General features: G+C 45.3%; 1 protein-coding gene across 1 annotated transcript in view; it reads right to left on the bottom strand.

The window, feature by feature from the left end:
- Positions 1-12,402, bottom strand: part of ANKRD22 (ankyrin repeat domain 22) — a 56,003-nt gene that overhangs the window by 21,413 nt on the left and 22,188 nt on the right. Inside the window, exons 2-4 of the mRNA XM_040436315.1 lie at positions 12,091-12,282; positions 8,293-8,400; positions 3,088-3,165 (exon numbers count right to left, since the gene is read on the bottom strand). Coding sequence (XP_040292249.1) covers positions 3,088-3,165; positions 8,293-8,400; positions 12,091-12,282 — 378 coding nt within the window. The remainder of the gene's footprint in view (positions 1-3,087; positions 3,166-8,292; positions 8,401-12,090; positions 12,283-12,402) is intronic.

Genomic DNA, 12,402 nt, shown 5'->3' with positions numbered 1-12,402 from the left:
GTTTTGGCGACGGCTGCTCTGCTTTTGCCCACTGCTCCCGCTTTTGCTACGCTGTTGGCTCGGTCTCACCACTGCCTCTTCCTCTGGAAGTCAGTGGCACGACCTTCATTCCATGTGGGGTCTAGGACCTCATCGTCCCCTGCATCGTCTTCCACCCAGTCTTCCTCCCTGACCTCCTTTTTGGTCTGCACACTGCAGAAAGACGCAGCAGTTGGCACCTGTGTTTCGTCATCATCAGAGACGTGCTGAGGTGGTATTCCCATGTCCTCATCAGGAAACATAAGTGGTTGTGCGTCAGTGCATTCTATGTCTTCCACCCCTGGGGAAGGGCTAGGTGGATGCCCTTGGGAAACCCTGCCAGCAGAGTCTTCAAACAGCATAAGAGACTGCTGCATAACTTGACCCTCAGACAGGTTCCCCGATATGCACGGGGGTGATGTGACAGACTGATGGGCATGGGTTTCAAGCGCCACCTGTGCGCTTTCTGCAGAACACTGGGTGGGAGATAATGTGAACGTGCTGGATCCACTGTCGGCCACCCAATTGACTAGCGCCTGTACTTGCTCAGGCCTTACCATCCTTACCATCCTTAGAACGGCATTAGGCCCGACCAAATATCGCTGTAGATTCTGGCGGCTACTGGGACATGAGGTAGTAGGTTCAGTAGGACGTGTAGCTGTGGCAGAACGGCCACGTCCTCTCCCTGCACCAGAGGCTCCACCAACACCACCACCACAACCGCGTCCCTCATAGTTAGTGTTCACAAAGCAAAGTAAAAAGTGGTTAAGTCTGTTAAAAATAATTAACCGCCAATAAAAACCCTGATGTAGGGTATTGCACTAAAAAAAAATTTTTTGAACTCTATATGACAGCGGTATTTATGGCCTAAATGTGACAGTGACTTATGCACGTCTAATCCCAGATGTGCAGTATATCAGAGGGTTTTTTCACCCCAGTAAGCAAAAAGATGTATTTCTGGCCTAAATGTGACAGTCACTTATGCACGTCTAATCCCAGATGTGCAGTATATCAGAGGGTTTTTTCACCCCAGTAAGCAAAAAGCAGTATTTCTTGACTTGCAGACATGCAGATAACCTGTGCTGGTACACTATCGTTGCATAAAATGGCTGCCGATTATGTATTGATATTGACAAACTGAAGTAAAAAAAGTTCGTTTTCAGCAGTAGTTGGCTCAGGGCAGGCTTAAAAAAATTGTGCACTGCACCCACAAAACACATTTGCTGTAGATTGTTGAGTGAAAAAAGCAGTTCTTGATAAGATTTCTCCCTGATCTCTCCCTCACAGCAGCTGCAGCCTCTCCCTACACTAATCCGAGCAGAGTGACGGGCGGCGCTACGTGACTCCAGCTTAAATAGTGGCTGGGTCACATGCTGCAGTTAGCCAATCACAGCCATGCCAATAGTAGGCATGGCTGTGATGGCCTTTTGGGGCAAGTAGTATGATGCTTGTTGATTGGCTGCTGTGCAGCCTTTCAAAAAGCGCCAAGAAAGCGCCGAACACCGAACCCGAACTTTTACGTAAATGTTCGGGTTTCGGGTCCGGGTGCAGAAAAACCTAAAGTTCGGTACGAACCCGAACTTTACAGTTCGGGTTCGCTCAACTCTAGTCTTGAACTACCGGGGTCCCAGCCTCCAAAGCACCCCTAAACACCTACACCATCAAGGGCACCTCGACTACCATCTGGCTGGTGATCCCTGTACTAGAGAGTGCCCAGGAGGATTTAGTGCTGTCTTCCCCATCACTGCACGCCAGCCCAGGGAGGCTCTGCTAACCGTGAGTACCAAATACTACTACCCCCATCGGCCCACTGTGCCTTACGAGTTGCCCCTGCGGACCCGGTCGTTGCAATCTGCATAATGAATATATACTGTCGAGAAACACGGATCATTATACTGGGCTCTCCCTCCCCAACCTCTCTCTGAACTGATTTGAGCCTGAACCTAATTTTTCATCATATTTGGTGAACCTAAAACTAACCAAATCTTGTGGTGGTACTGCTTCACACACTAATCTACCTACTGCAGGAGAATTAGGCCATTTTTTTCCACCAAGATCAGGTAATAGATAATAGATGCTAAAAAGACACGGATGAGATACAATAGTAATGGCAGAGTCTGAACGTTTCATAAAATACTAGGAAATTGCATTACTCTGTAACGCCTCATGTACATACAGTAACCGTATGTATTTTGCGGTCCGCAAATTGCAGATTCACAAAATACAGATACTGTCCGTGTTGACTTGAATGGGTCTGTGGTCTGCATTTTGCGGCCAAGTATAGGACATGTTCTCTATATTTGCGAAATGAAAATATAGATGCTTTCCGCATGCATATGTCCATTCTGCAAAAAGAATATGTTGGCAAAATGCGGACCATGAACCCATTGAAGTCAATGGGTCCACAAAAGAAAAAATGCGGATGGCACACAGACCACATCCGTATTTGGCAGATCTTTGATTTGCGGACTGCAAAATGGACACAGTCATGTGCATGATGCCTAATGATGTTATCAAGAGAATTTCTCCCATTCCAAGGCGGAAGCCATCAGAAGTAGTACATGGAATTTTCAACTCCCAGCTCTCTTAAAGGGGTTTTGCCATTACATACAATGGGGGCATATCGCATTGTCTGATAGGTGCGGGTCCCAGCTCTTGGGCCCGCACCTACAACGAGAACGGAGCAGGGAAATTAATGGAGGGCGCACTGCGCATGCGCAGCCCCCCTCCATTTATTTCAATGGGACCGCCGAAAATAGCCGAGCGCTGGCTCGGCTATTTCCGTCTGCCCCATAGAAATGAATGGGAGCAGGGGCTGCACGTGCAGCGCTTGGTGGTGGACAGACCCCGAGAAATCCGAGGTCCTCCAGCCACAGCTCTCCCTGCTCTGTTCTCCTTGTAGGTGCAGGTCCCAGAGGTGGGACCCACACCTATCAGACAATGGGGGCATATCCTAGTGATATCCCCCCATTATATGTGATTGGAATACCCCTTTAAGTCTAAAGACACATAGGACAATGTAAAACAGTACTAAAAGATTACAACTGAAGCTGCAGTGCGGTGACTTACATAATCTGTGGCGTTGACATTGACACCTGCGTTCAGTAAAAGTCTAATCAGTCTTTCATTTTGTTTGGTCTTTGATATCTGCACATACAGAAAACAAAACACAGACACATATGAATAAATGGCAGAGTTGTACATTTTTGTGATTTTGTTATTGAACATATTACAGGCTGAATGTAAGGACTTCTTCATATGCATTTATACAGCTGCTATTAAATTCAATGAGAGCTTTGTAAATCTGTATGCCATAAGCTCCCCCTGGTGGTGGATGCAGGCAGCCCAAGTTTCATCATTAATAATGCCTCATATTAATATGGAAGATACTGTTTCTGGGTAGAAGGCCGTGGTTCTCTGTGAGGATCTGGCCCTTGGGCAGTGCCAGGTTGCCTATACTGTCAGTGCCCTCCAGCTGTAGATTGCCTTCAGATTTCCTAAAAACTGTCTTGTGTATGGTTATCTTCTTCAGACTAATGCCCTGTTCACACATTTAAACATCACCAGCATATCCCAACATATACCTCTGTTCTGCCTCTTCATCAGCCCCCTGCGCTGCAGTAACAGGGAGGCCCCACAAAGGCCTCAGGGTCTGCCATATACAGAAGCCTGTGAGCCTACAGTTTCAATGTAGTACAATACAGCATGTCCCTGTCTTGGGACAAAAATAAAAAGTGAAAAAAGTAAAAAACAAGAAAAAAAATGTGTTTTTTCCCTTCAAGCTATTTTTAATTAAAATAAATTTATAAAAATAGACATATTATATATCGCCGCATGCGTAACAAGCGGCTCTATAAAAATATCACATGACCTACCCCCTCAGGTGAAGGTTGTAAATTTTTTTTTATAAAAACTGAGCAAAAATAGCAATTTTTTTGGTCACATTGCCCCCAAAAAGTGTAACATTGAATGAGAAAAAAAATCTTAAGTACCTAAAAATGGTACCAATAAAAACATCAAATCTTCGCTCAAATAACAAGCCCCTACAAAAGACCATTGGCAGAAAAAAAAATGGCTTTCAGAAAAGATTTTTGTTGTGTAAAACTGAAATAAAATAAAAAATAGACATATTAGTGATAAACTGCATCTGTAACTACCAGCTCTATAAAAATATCACATGACTTACCCCTTGAAGTGAGCGCTGTGAAAAAGATAAAATAAAAACTGTGCCAAAACAGCCATATTTTGTTCACCTTGCCCCAAAAAAGTATAATATTGAACGATAAAAAAAATCTTATATATCGAAAAATGATACCAATAAAAACATCAACTCTTCCCACAAAAATGAGCCCCTACACAAAGCCCCTAACTATTTTATGACGTATCACTATCTGTCTTAATTTACCACTGTCTTGAAGTACAATGTGTCACGAGAAAACAATCTCAGAATTGGCTTGGATAAGTAAACACGATCCAAAGTTATTACCACATAAAGCGACGTATGTCAGTAGCACATAGGTTAAGAAATGACAAGCTCAGAGTCATGTCTACAAATTCTCGCAGTTTAGGGAATAAGATCAATGAACTTGAGTCTATAATGGTATCTGAGAATATAGATTTAGTGGCTGTTACTGAGACATGGTTCAATGGGAGTAATGACTGGGATATAACAATACCAGGGTTCTCTCTATATAGGAAAGACAGAGAAGTCAAGAAAAGTGGAGGGGCGGCCCTGTATGTGAAAGATAGCATAAAATCTAATTTAATACAAGTTAGCGAGACCAATTTGGAGTCAGTTTGGGTTACGTTGAGGCTTGATAATCATAAGGTAACTTGTGTAGGTGTGATATATAGACCACCTAGCCAATTCAAAGAATTAGATGATCTACTAGTTGAGGAAATGGCTAAAATGACATTGAAAGGGGACGTTATCATTATGGGAGACTTTAATCTTCCTGATGTAAACTGGAAAACCAAAATAGCTAGTTCTGCCAGGAGTACAGATATTCTAAACTCCCTACTGGGATTATCTCTACAGCAAGTAGTTGATGAGCCAACCCGGAAGGAGGCCATTTTAGATTTAGAATTCACAAATGGGAATTTGGTATCTGATATTACTGTAGGGGGAAGCTTGGGATCTAGTGATCACAGTCAGTGTGGTTTACTAGAAGTACAATGACTAAGTCACACCACACAAAAACAAAAGTTTTAGATTTTAGTAAAACTGACTTTTTTAAAATTAGATTAGTGGTATACGAGTCCCTATCAGATTGGAACAGTTTTAATGGAGTCCAGGAGAAATGGGACTACTTAAAAGTGGCACTATTGAAGGCAACAGATAATTGCATTAGGCTTGTCAGTAAAGGAAGAGACCACTGTGGTACTCAGCAGAAGTGGCCAAAATCATTAAAAACAAAAAGATAGCATTTAGTAATTATAAAAAACAAAACAAAACAAAAAAACGAGGATGACAGGTAAATTTATAATATTAGGCAGAGAGAGGTCAAGCAAGTTATAAGAGCTTCTAAAGCACAGGCAGAAGAGAAATTAGCTCAGTCTGTGAAAAAAGGCGATAAGACATTCTTCAGATACATGAATGAAAAAGGAAACTAAAACAAGGAATTACCAAATTAAAAACAAAAGAAGGAAGGTATATGGAAGAAGATAAAGAACTAGCTGACTGTTCAGTTTTTATGATGGAAAAGGACCTCAGTTAGGAAGGAAGACTAATGAATCTTTTGATGCATGTGTTTTTACAGAGGAAGCGGTTTTAAGTCAGCTGTCTAAAATTAATACAAATAAGTCACAGGGGCCTGATGGCATACACCCAAAGCTATTAAAAGAGCTTAGCGGTGAACTAGCAAAACCATTAACAGATTTATTTAACCAATCACTGGTAACAGGAGTCGTCCCAGAAGATTGGAAATTAGCAAATGTTCTGCCCATTCACAAGAAAGGTAGTAGGAAGGAATCGGGCAACTATAGGCCAGTAAGCCTGACATCAATAGTGGGGAAATTAATGGAAACCATACTCAAGGAGAGGATTGTGGAACATCTAAAATCCCATGGATTGAAACATGAAAAACAGCATGGGTTTACTTCAGGGAGATCATGTCAAACTAATCTAACAGATTTTTTTTGATTGGGTGACTAAAACAATAGATGATGGCGGAGGTGCAGTAGACATCGCTTATCTGGACTTTAGTAAGGCTTTTGATACTGTCCCACATAGAAGGCTTATCAAAAAATTGCAGTCTTTGTACGTGGACACACATATTGTTGAAGGGATTAGGCAGTGGCTGAGGGACAGAGGGTTGTAGTCAATGGCGTATATTCAGACCATGGTCTTGTTACCAGTGGGGTACCTCAGGGATCTGTTCTGGGACCCATATTGTTTAATATCTTTATCAGCGAAATTGCAGAAGGCCTCGATGGTAAGGTGTGTCTTTTTGCGGATGACACAAATATCTGTAACAGGGTTGATGTTCCTGGAGGGATACACCAAATGGAAAAGGATTTAGGAAAACTAGAGGAATGGTCAAAAATCTGGCAACTAAAATTTTATGTTGATAAGTGCAAGATAATGCACCTGGGGGGTAAAAACCCAAGAGCAGAATATAAAATCAGTGATACAGTCCTAACCTCAGTATCTGAGGAAAGGGATTTAGGGGTAATTATTTCGAAAGACTTAAAGGTAGGCAGACAATGTCATAGAGCAGCAGGAAATGCTAGCAGAATGCTTTGGTGTATAGGGAGAGGCATTACCAGTAGAAAGAGGGAGGTGCTCATGCCGCTGTACAGAGCACTAGTGAGACCTCATTTGGAGTATTGTGCTCAGTACTGGAGACCATATCTCCAGAAGGATATTGATACTGTGGAGAGAGTTCAGAGAAGAGCTACTAAACTAGTACATGGATTGCAGGATAAAACTTACCAGGAAAGATTAAAGGACCTTAATATGTATAGCTTGGAAGAAAGACGAGACAGAGGGGATATGATAGAAACTTTTAAATACATAAAGGGAATCAACAAGGTAAAAGAGGAGAGAATATTTAAAAGAAGAAAAACTGCTACAAGAGGACATAGTTTTAAATTAGAGGGGCAAAGGTTTAAAAGTAATATCAGGAAGTATTACTTTACTGAGAGAGTAGTGGATGCATGGAATAGCCTTCCTGCAGAAGTGGTAGCTGCATATACAGAAGAGTTTAAGCATGCATGGGATAGGCATAAGGCCATCCTTCATATAAGATAGGGCCAGGGGCTATCCAAAGTACTCAGTATATTGGGCAGACTAGATGGGCCAAATGGTTCATATCTGCCGACACATTCTATGTTTCTATGTTCCAAAATTTGGCCTGGTCCTTAAAGGGTTTCTGTCATCAGAAAAATAGTTATGTAGCTGAGCGATGTGCTAATGTCAGCAGAACATAACTGTATGTTTTTTAACTCCCTGCCCGCCGCCGTTCCATCAAAATAAAGACTTATAAAATGCTAATGAGCCTCTAGGTGCTACTGGGGCGTTGCTGCAGCACCTAGAGGCTCCGTCTTCTCACCCTTTGGCACGCCCATGTCCAGTTGATTGATGTCCTAGTTCTCCTCTATGCCCGTAAAATCCCACGCCTGCACCTTCCCGTTTAGTATTCGGCACAGGCGCAGTGAGTAAAGCAGTCAGCAGGAGCGCGTCCTTCACTCACTGCGCCTGCGCCGAATACTAAACGGGACGGCGCAGGATTTACGGTGCACTGAGGAGAACTAGGACGTCAATCAACTAGACATGGGCGTGCCAAAAGGTGAGAAGACGGAGCCTCTAGGTCAGGTATGTCCAAACTGCGGCTCTCCAGCTGTTGCAAAACTACAACTCCCAGCATGAAGTATGGACATGCCTGCTCTAGGTGCTGTAGGAACGCCCCAGTAGCACCTAGAGGATCATTAGCATATTATAAAAGTCTTTATTTTGAGGGAACGGCGGCAGGCACGGACTTAAAACACACAGTTATGTTCTGCTGACATCAGCACATCGCTATTGTCAGCCAGATACATAACAATTTTTCTGATGACAGAAACCCTTTAAGGTGAAAAATGGCTGTTTCCTGAAGGGGTTAATGTTTTTTTTTTTTTTTTTTAATGATGAGTACGATTTAACTATTCTAAACTATATTTAGATTCCTTTAAAAGTGCTTCCCACCTGGACACCGGATGTGGAATTACATACTTTATGGTGTAAAATCAACTTTGGTTACAGAAGTATATTACTTCTCATTATCCGGAACTCACCATGATCATGTATCCAATAAGCATAACAGGCATCAAGATCACAATCATCAAGTAGTCGAGGAATGTGAACCTTTTCCTCACAGCGTAGTGCAAACAGGTCCTTTCTTTCTGTAATCAGAGAGTAGGAGAACCCAATGTCAGTGTGTCACCTTCATTTACTGTTTAACGTCTTTTTTATCATGTTTGACTTGTGGGTAACCCGACACCAGAAGAATGTAGAACGGAACAGGCAGAGACACTGGGTGTTTGACAAAGGCCTTACTGAGCCGGATTTTAGACCCTATTCCCACTGCAGATTTTGCAAATGTACCAAAATCTGCTGGCAAGAAACTCTGTCTTACCGGGCCTTATGGTGATTTTGCATTCTACAATTTATGATATGATCCTCTTTTTGTAATCTCTTTGTCTCAAGACAGACAATGGGGGCATATCGCTAGGACATGCCCCCATTGTCTTATAGGTGCGGGTCCCACTGCTGGGACCCTCACCTACATGGAGAACGGAGCCCCAGAAGTTGTGGAGGGTGCACTGGGCATGCGCTGCCACCCTCCATTCATTTTCTAGGGGCCTCCAAAAATAACCTGGCTCGGTTAATTCCATCAGGCCCATAGAAGTGAATGGGAGCGGTGGCCAGTCATGCGCTTGGTGGTGCCCGGACCTGAGTCCTCCAGCCACCACCTTGCGAGGCTCCATTCTCGATATAGGTGCGGGTCCCAGCCTTCGGATGATATGCCCCCCTTCCCCCCCATTGTCTGTGATGAGACAACCCCTTTAATGAAGTTGTCTGAACAAATTAAAACATTTATGTAGGGCAGGAGTTAGTTAAAAATAAAAACCCCAAAACCCTCACTCGTCATTTCAGATGCCCAGGAGCTCTGCCTTCTTGTCAAACAGCTGATCGGCGGGGGTACAGGGTGTCGGACCCTCACTGATCAGATATTGATGACCTATCCTTTAAGAGGTGGTAACCCGGGGGATACGTATAACTGTTTTGGTCTATCCTCGGAAATAAATCAATACTACAATAAACAGGCAGTTACAGTCCTGTATACAAATATTTTAATTACGGTATAATAATCTACATGTAAGGGTGGGTTCACATCACGCTTTATACATAAGTTTGATGTATACGATAGAAAAAAAAAAAAAGGATACATAAACACAGCACACCACGTTCTTGTATCCGGCACAGTCCGGTTGTTTTTTCTTTTTACAGTGAAACTCTATGGTGAAGGATGCCCCTTTATGGCATCAGCCTGAGGCATCCGTTCAACCTATACGTTTTTTGTATACCTTAGAATGATGGGAAAAACGTGATGTGAACCCACCGCTAAATCAAAAAAAAACAACATGTAACTGTCTCTTTTTAACTTACATCAGTGGCGTAACTACCGGGGAAGCAGCTGCTTCGGGGCCCGGGCTGCCAAGGGGGCCCGGGGTTGGCAGCGTGTGTGACAGTTTATTTTCAAGTTCTATCGATGTCTTAACTAACTGTTCAGGGCCCCTTCACAGCAGCTGACCAGGCTCCCTCGCTAATGTGATTTAATCTTTCTTGTCTCCTAAAGTCTTCTGATGTGTCTGGGATTCGAACCCACAACCTCCAAAGTCTGAGGGTATCAGAGGCAAAGCATTAACCCTCACAACCATAAAGGCTGCATTACAACTGACTGAAAGAAAATGAGACTTCTACTGTTATAGCAGTCTCAAATTTTTTCAGTCAGCAGCAAGGTGTCTCCTATGGTCTAGTGGTTAGATGCTTTGCCTCTGATACAGAAGGTCGTGGGTTCGAATCCCAGCAGAAACCTTTTCTGAAATATAAGCACTGACTCCATATATGGACATACAGGGCGGGACACAATACAGGGCGGGACACAGGAAGAGGCTGCATCGCATCGCTGACATGGAGGTAAGTAGAAGTGTTAATATATATTTTTTTTAATACCCGACTGTTACTGCCATGGGGGGGAGCGGGGGGCACTTGATACTGGCACATGGGGGGAGGCATCTGATACAGGCACATGGGGGGGGGGGGAAGAGGCACCTGATACTGGCACATGGGGGGGGGGGAGGGGTTGGCACTTGATACTGGCACCTGGGGGGGAGGGGGGGTTGGCACCTGATACTGGCACCTGGGGGGGGGGAAGAGAGGCACCTGATACTGGCACATGGGGGGGGGGGGGAGAGGGGTTGGCACCTGATACTGGCACCTGGTGGGGGAAGGGGGGGTTGGCACCTGATACTGGCACCTGGGAGGGGGTTGGCACCTGATACTGGCACATGGGGGGGGGGGGAGAGAGGCACCTGATACTGGCACATGGGGGGAGGCACCTGATAATGGCACCTGGTGGGGAGAGAGGCACCGGATACTGGCACATGGGGGGGAGAGGGGTTGGCACCGGATACTGGCACCTGGGGGGGGAAGGGGGGTTGGCACCTGATACTGGCACATGGGGGGGATGCACCTGATGCTGGCACATGGGGGGGGGAGAGGGGTTGGCACCTGATACTGGCACCTGGTGGGGGAAGGGGGGGTTGGCACCTGATACTGGCACCTGGGAGGGGGTTGGCACCTGATACTGGCACATGGGGGGGGGGGGGAGAGAGGCACCTGATACTGGCACATGGGGGGAGGCACCTGATACTGGCACCTGGTGGGGAGAGAGGCACCGGATACTGGCACATGGGGGGGGAGAGGGGTTGGCACCTGTACTGGCACCTGGGGGGGGGAAGGGGGGTTGGCACCTGATACTGGCACATGGGGGGGATGCACCTGATGCTGGCACATGGGGGGAGGCACCTGATACTGGCACCTGGGGGGTCAGGGGGGGTTGGCACCTGATACTGGCACATGGGCGGGGGGAGAGAGGCATCTGATACTGGCACATGGGGGGGAGAGGGGTTGGCACCTGATACTGGGCCCTGGGGGGGAGGGGGGGTTGGCACCTGATACTGGCACATGGGGGGGGGGGGAGAGGCACTTGATACTGGCACTTTTTTTTTGTGGGGGGGGGGGTGGCACTATGATACTGGGACGTGGGGGGGGGGGAGGAGAGAGGCACTTGATACTGGCACATGATGGGGGGGCATTATGGGGGACACTAGGCCGGCAGCCTATCAGAGGCCGGACACTGAGGGGCATCTACTGGGGCACTATATATGGGGCATTTTATACTGGTACATTATGGGGGGCACTAGCAGGAAGGGGGGAGAGGAGCACTATGGAGGCATTTACTGGGGGCACTATATAGGGGTATTTTATACTGGGACATTATGGGGGCACTATGGGGACATTAGCTCAACTGGGGGCATTACAAGGGGGTATTTTTGCACTGTCACATTATAAGGAGCATTATTACTACTGGGGGGGCATTATGGTGGGCTTTATTACTCCCCCATGGTATGACCCCCTAGTAGCAGCACCAGCCTCTCCCTGCTCTGCGACCCCACTGCCCCTTCTCCAAATCCTTATTATGAAATCTTTCTCATTAGGATAAAGCACAACATCAGCTCCACCGAGCCCCCGGCCAAAGTGTGGAAGTGGCGTCCGAGATCCCCAAGGGTCAAGTAACTGTAAGTTTTCATGTGAAATATGTTTGTTATACACATATAGCATCCACTGTGCCACACAATATACAGTATACCTCTACACTGTGCCACACAATATACAGTATACCGCTACACTGTGCCAAAGGAGTGGGGTTTACACAGGAGGAGGAAGGTGCGAAGCGCGCTGGGGGGGGGGGCCTTACAAATATTTGCTGTGGGGCCCAGTCACTTCTAGTTACGCCCCTGACTTACATTATTTGTCAGGTTGATATCAGCTTTCATGTGTAGTAAGTAATTGATTATTTGAATATTGCTTTTTCGACAGGCACATATGAGTGGTGTGTCTCCACCAAAGCTATCCTTCACATTAAGGACAGTAGGATCTTCTTTTACGAGTAGTTGCACTTCATCTAGGTCATTTTCATAGGCGGCTTGACAGATCGGCTGGTAAAAAAAAAAAAAAAAAAGGATCTGGGTTATTTCATATCAAAAGATAAAATGAACATTCTATAACTCTTCTGTATCCTAGTTTTATGGTATAAATGATACATTTTGTGCTTTCTC

Source organism: Bufo bufo, chromosome 6 (assembly GCF_905171765.1).
Source record: "Bufo bufo chromosome 6, aBufBuf1.1, whole genome shotgun sequence".
Taxonomy (NCBI): Eukaryota; Metazoa; Chordata; class Amphibia; order Anura; family Bufonidae; genus Bufo; species Bufo bufo.
This window is presented reverse-complemented; position numbering and strand designations above follow the sequence as displayed.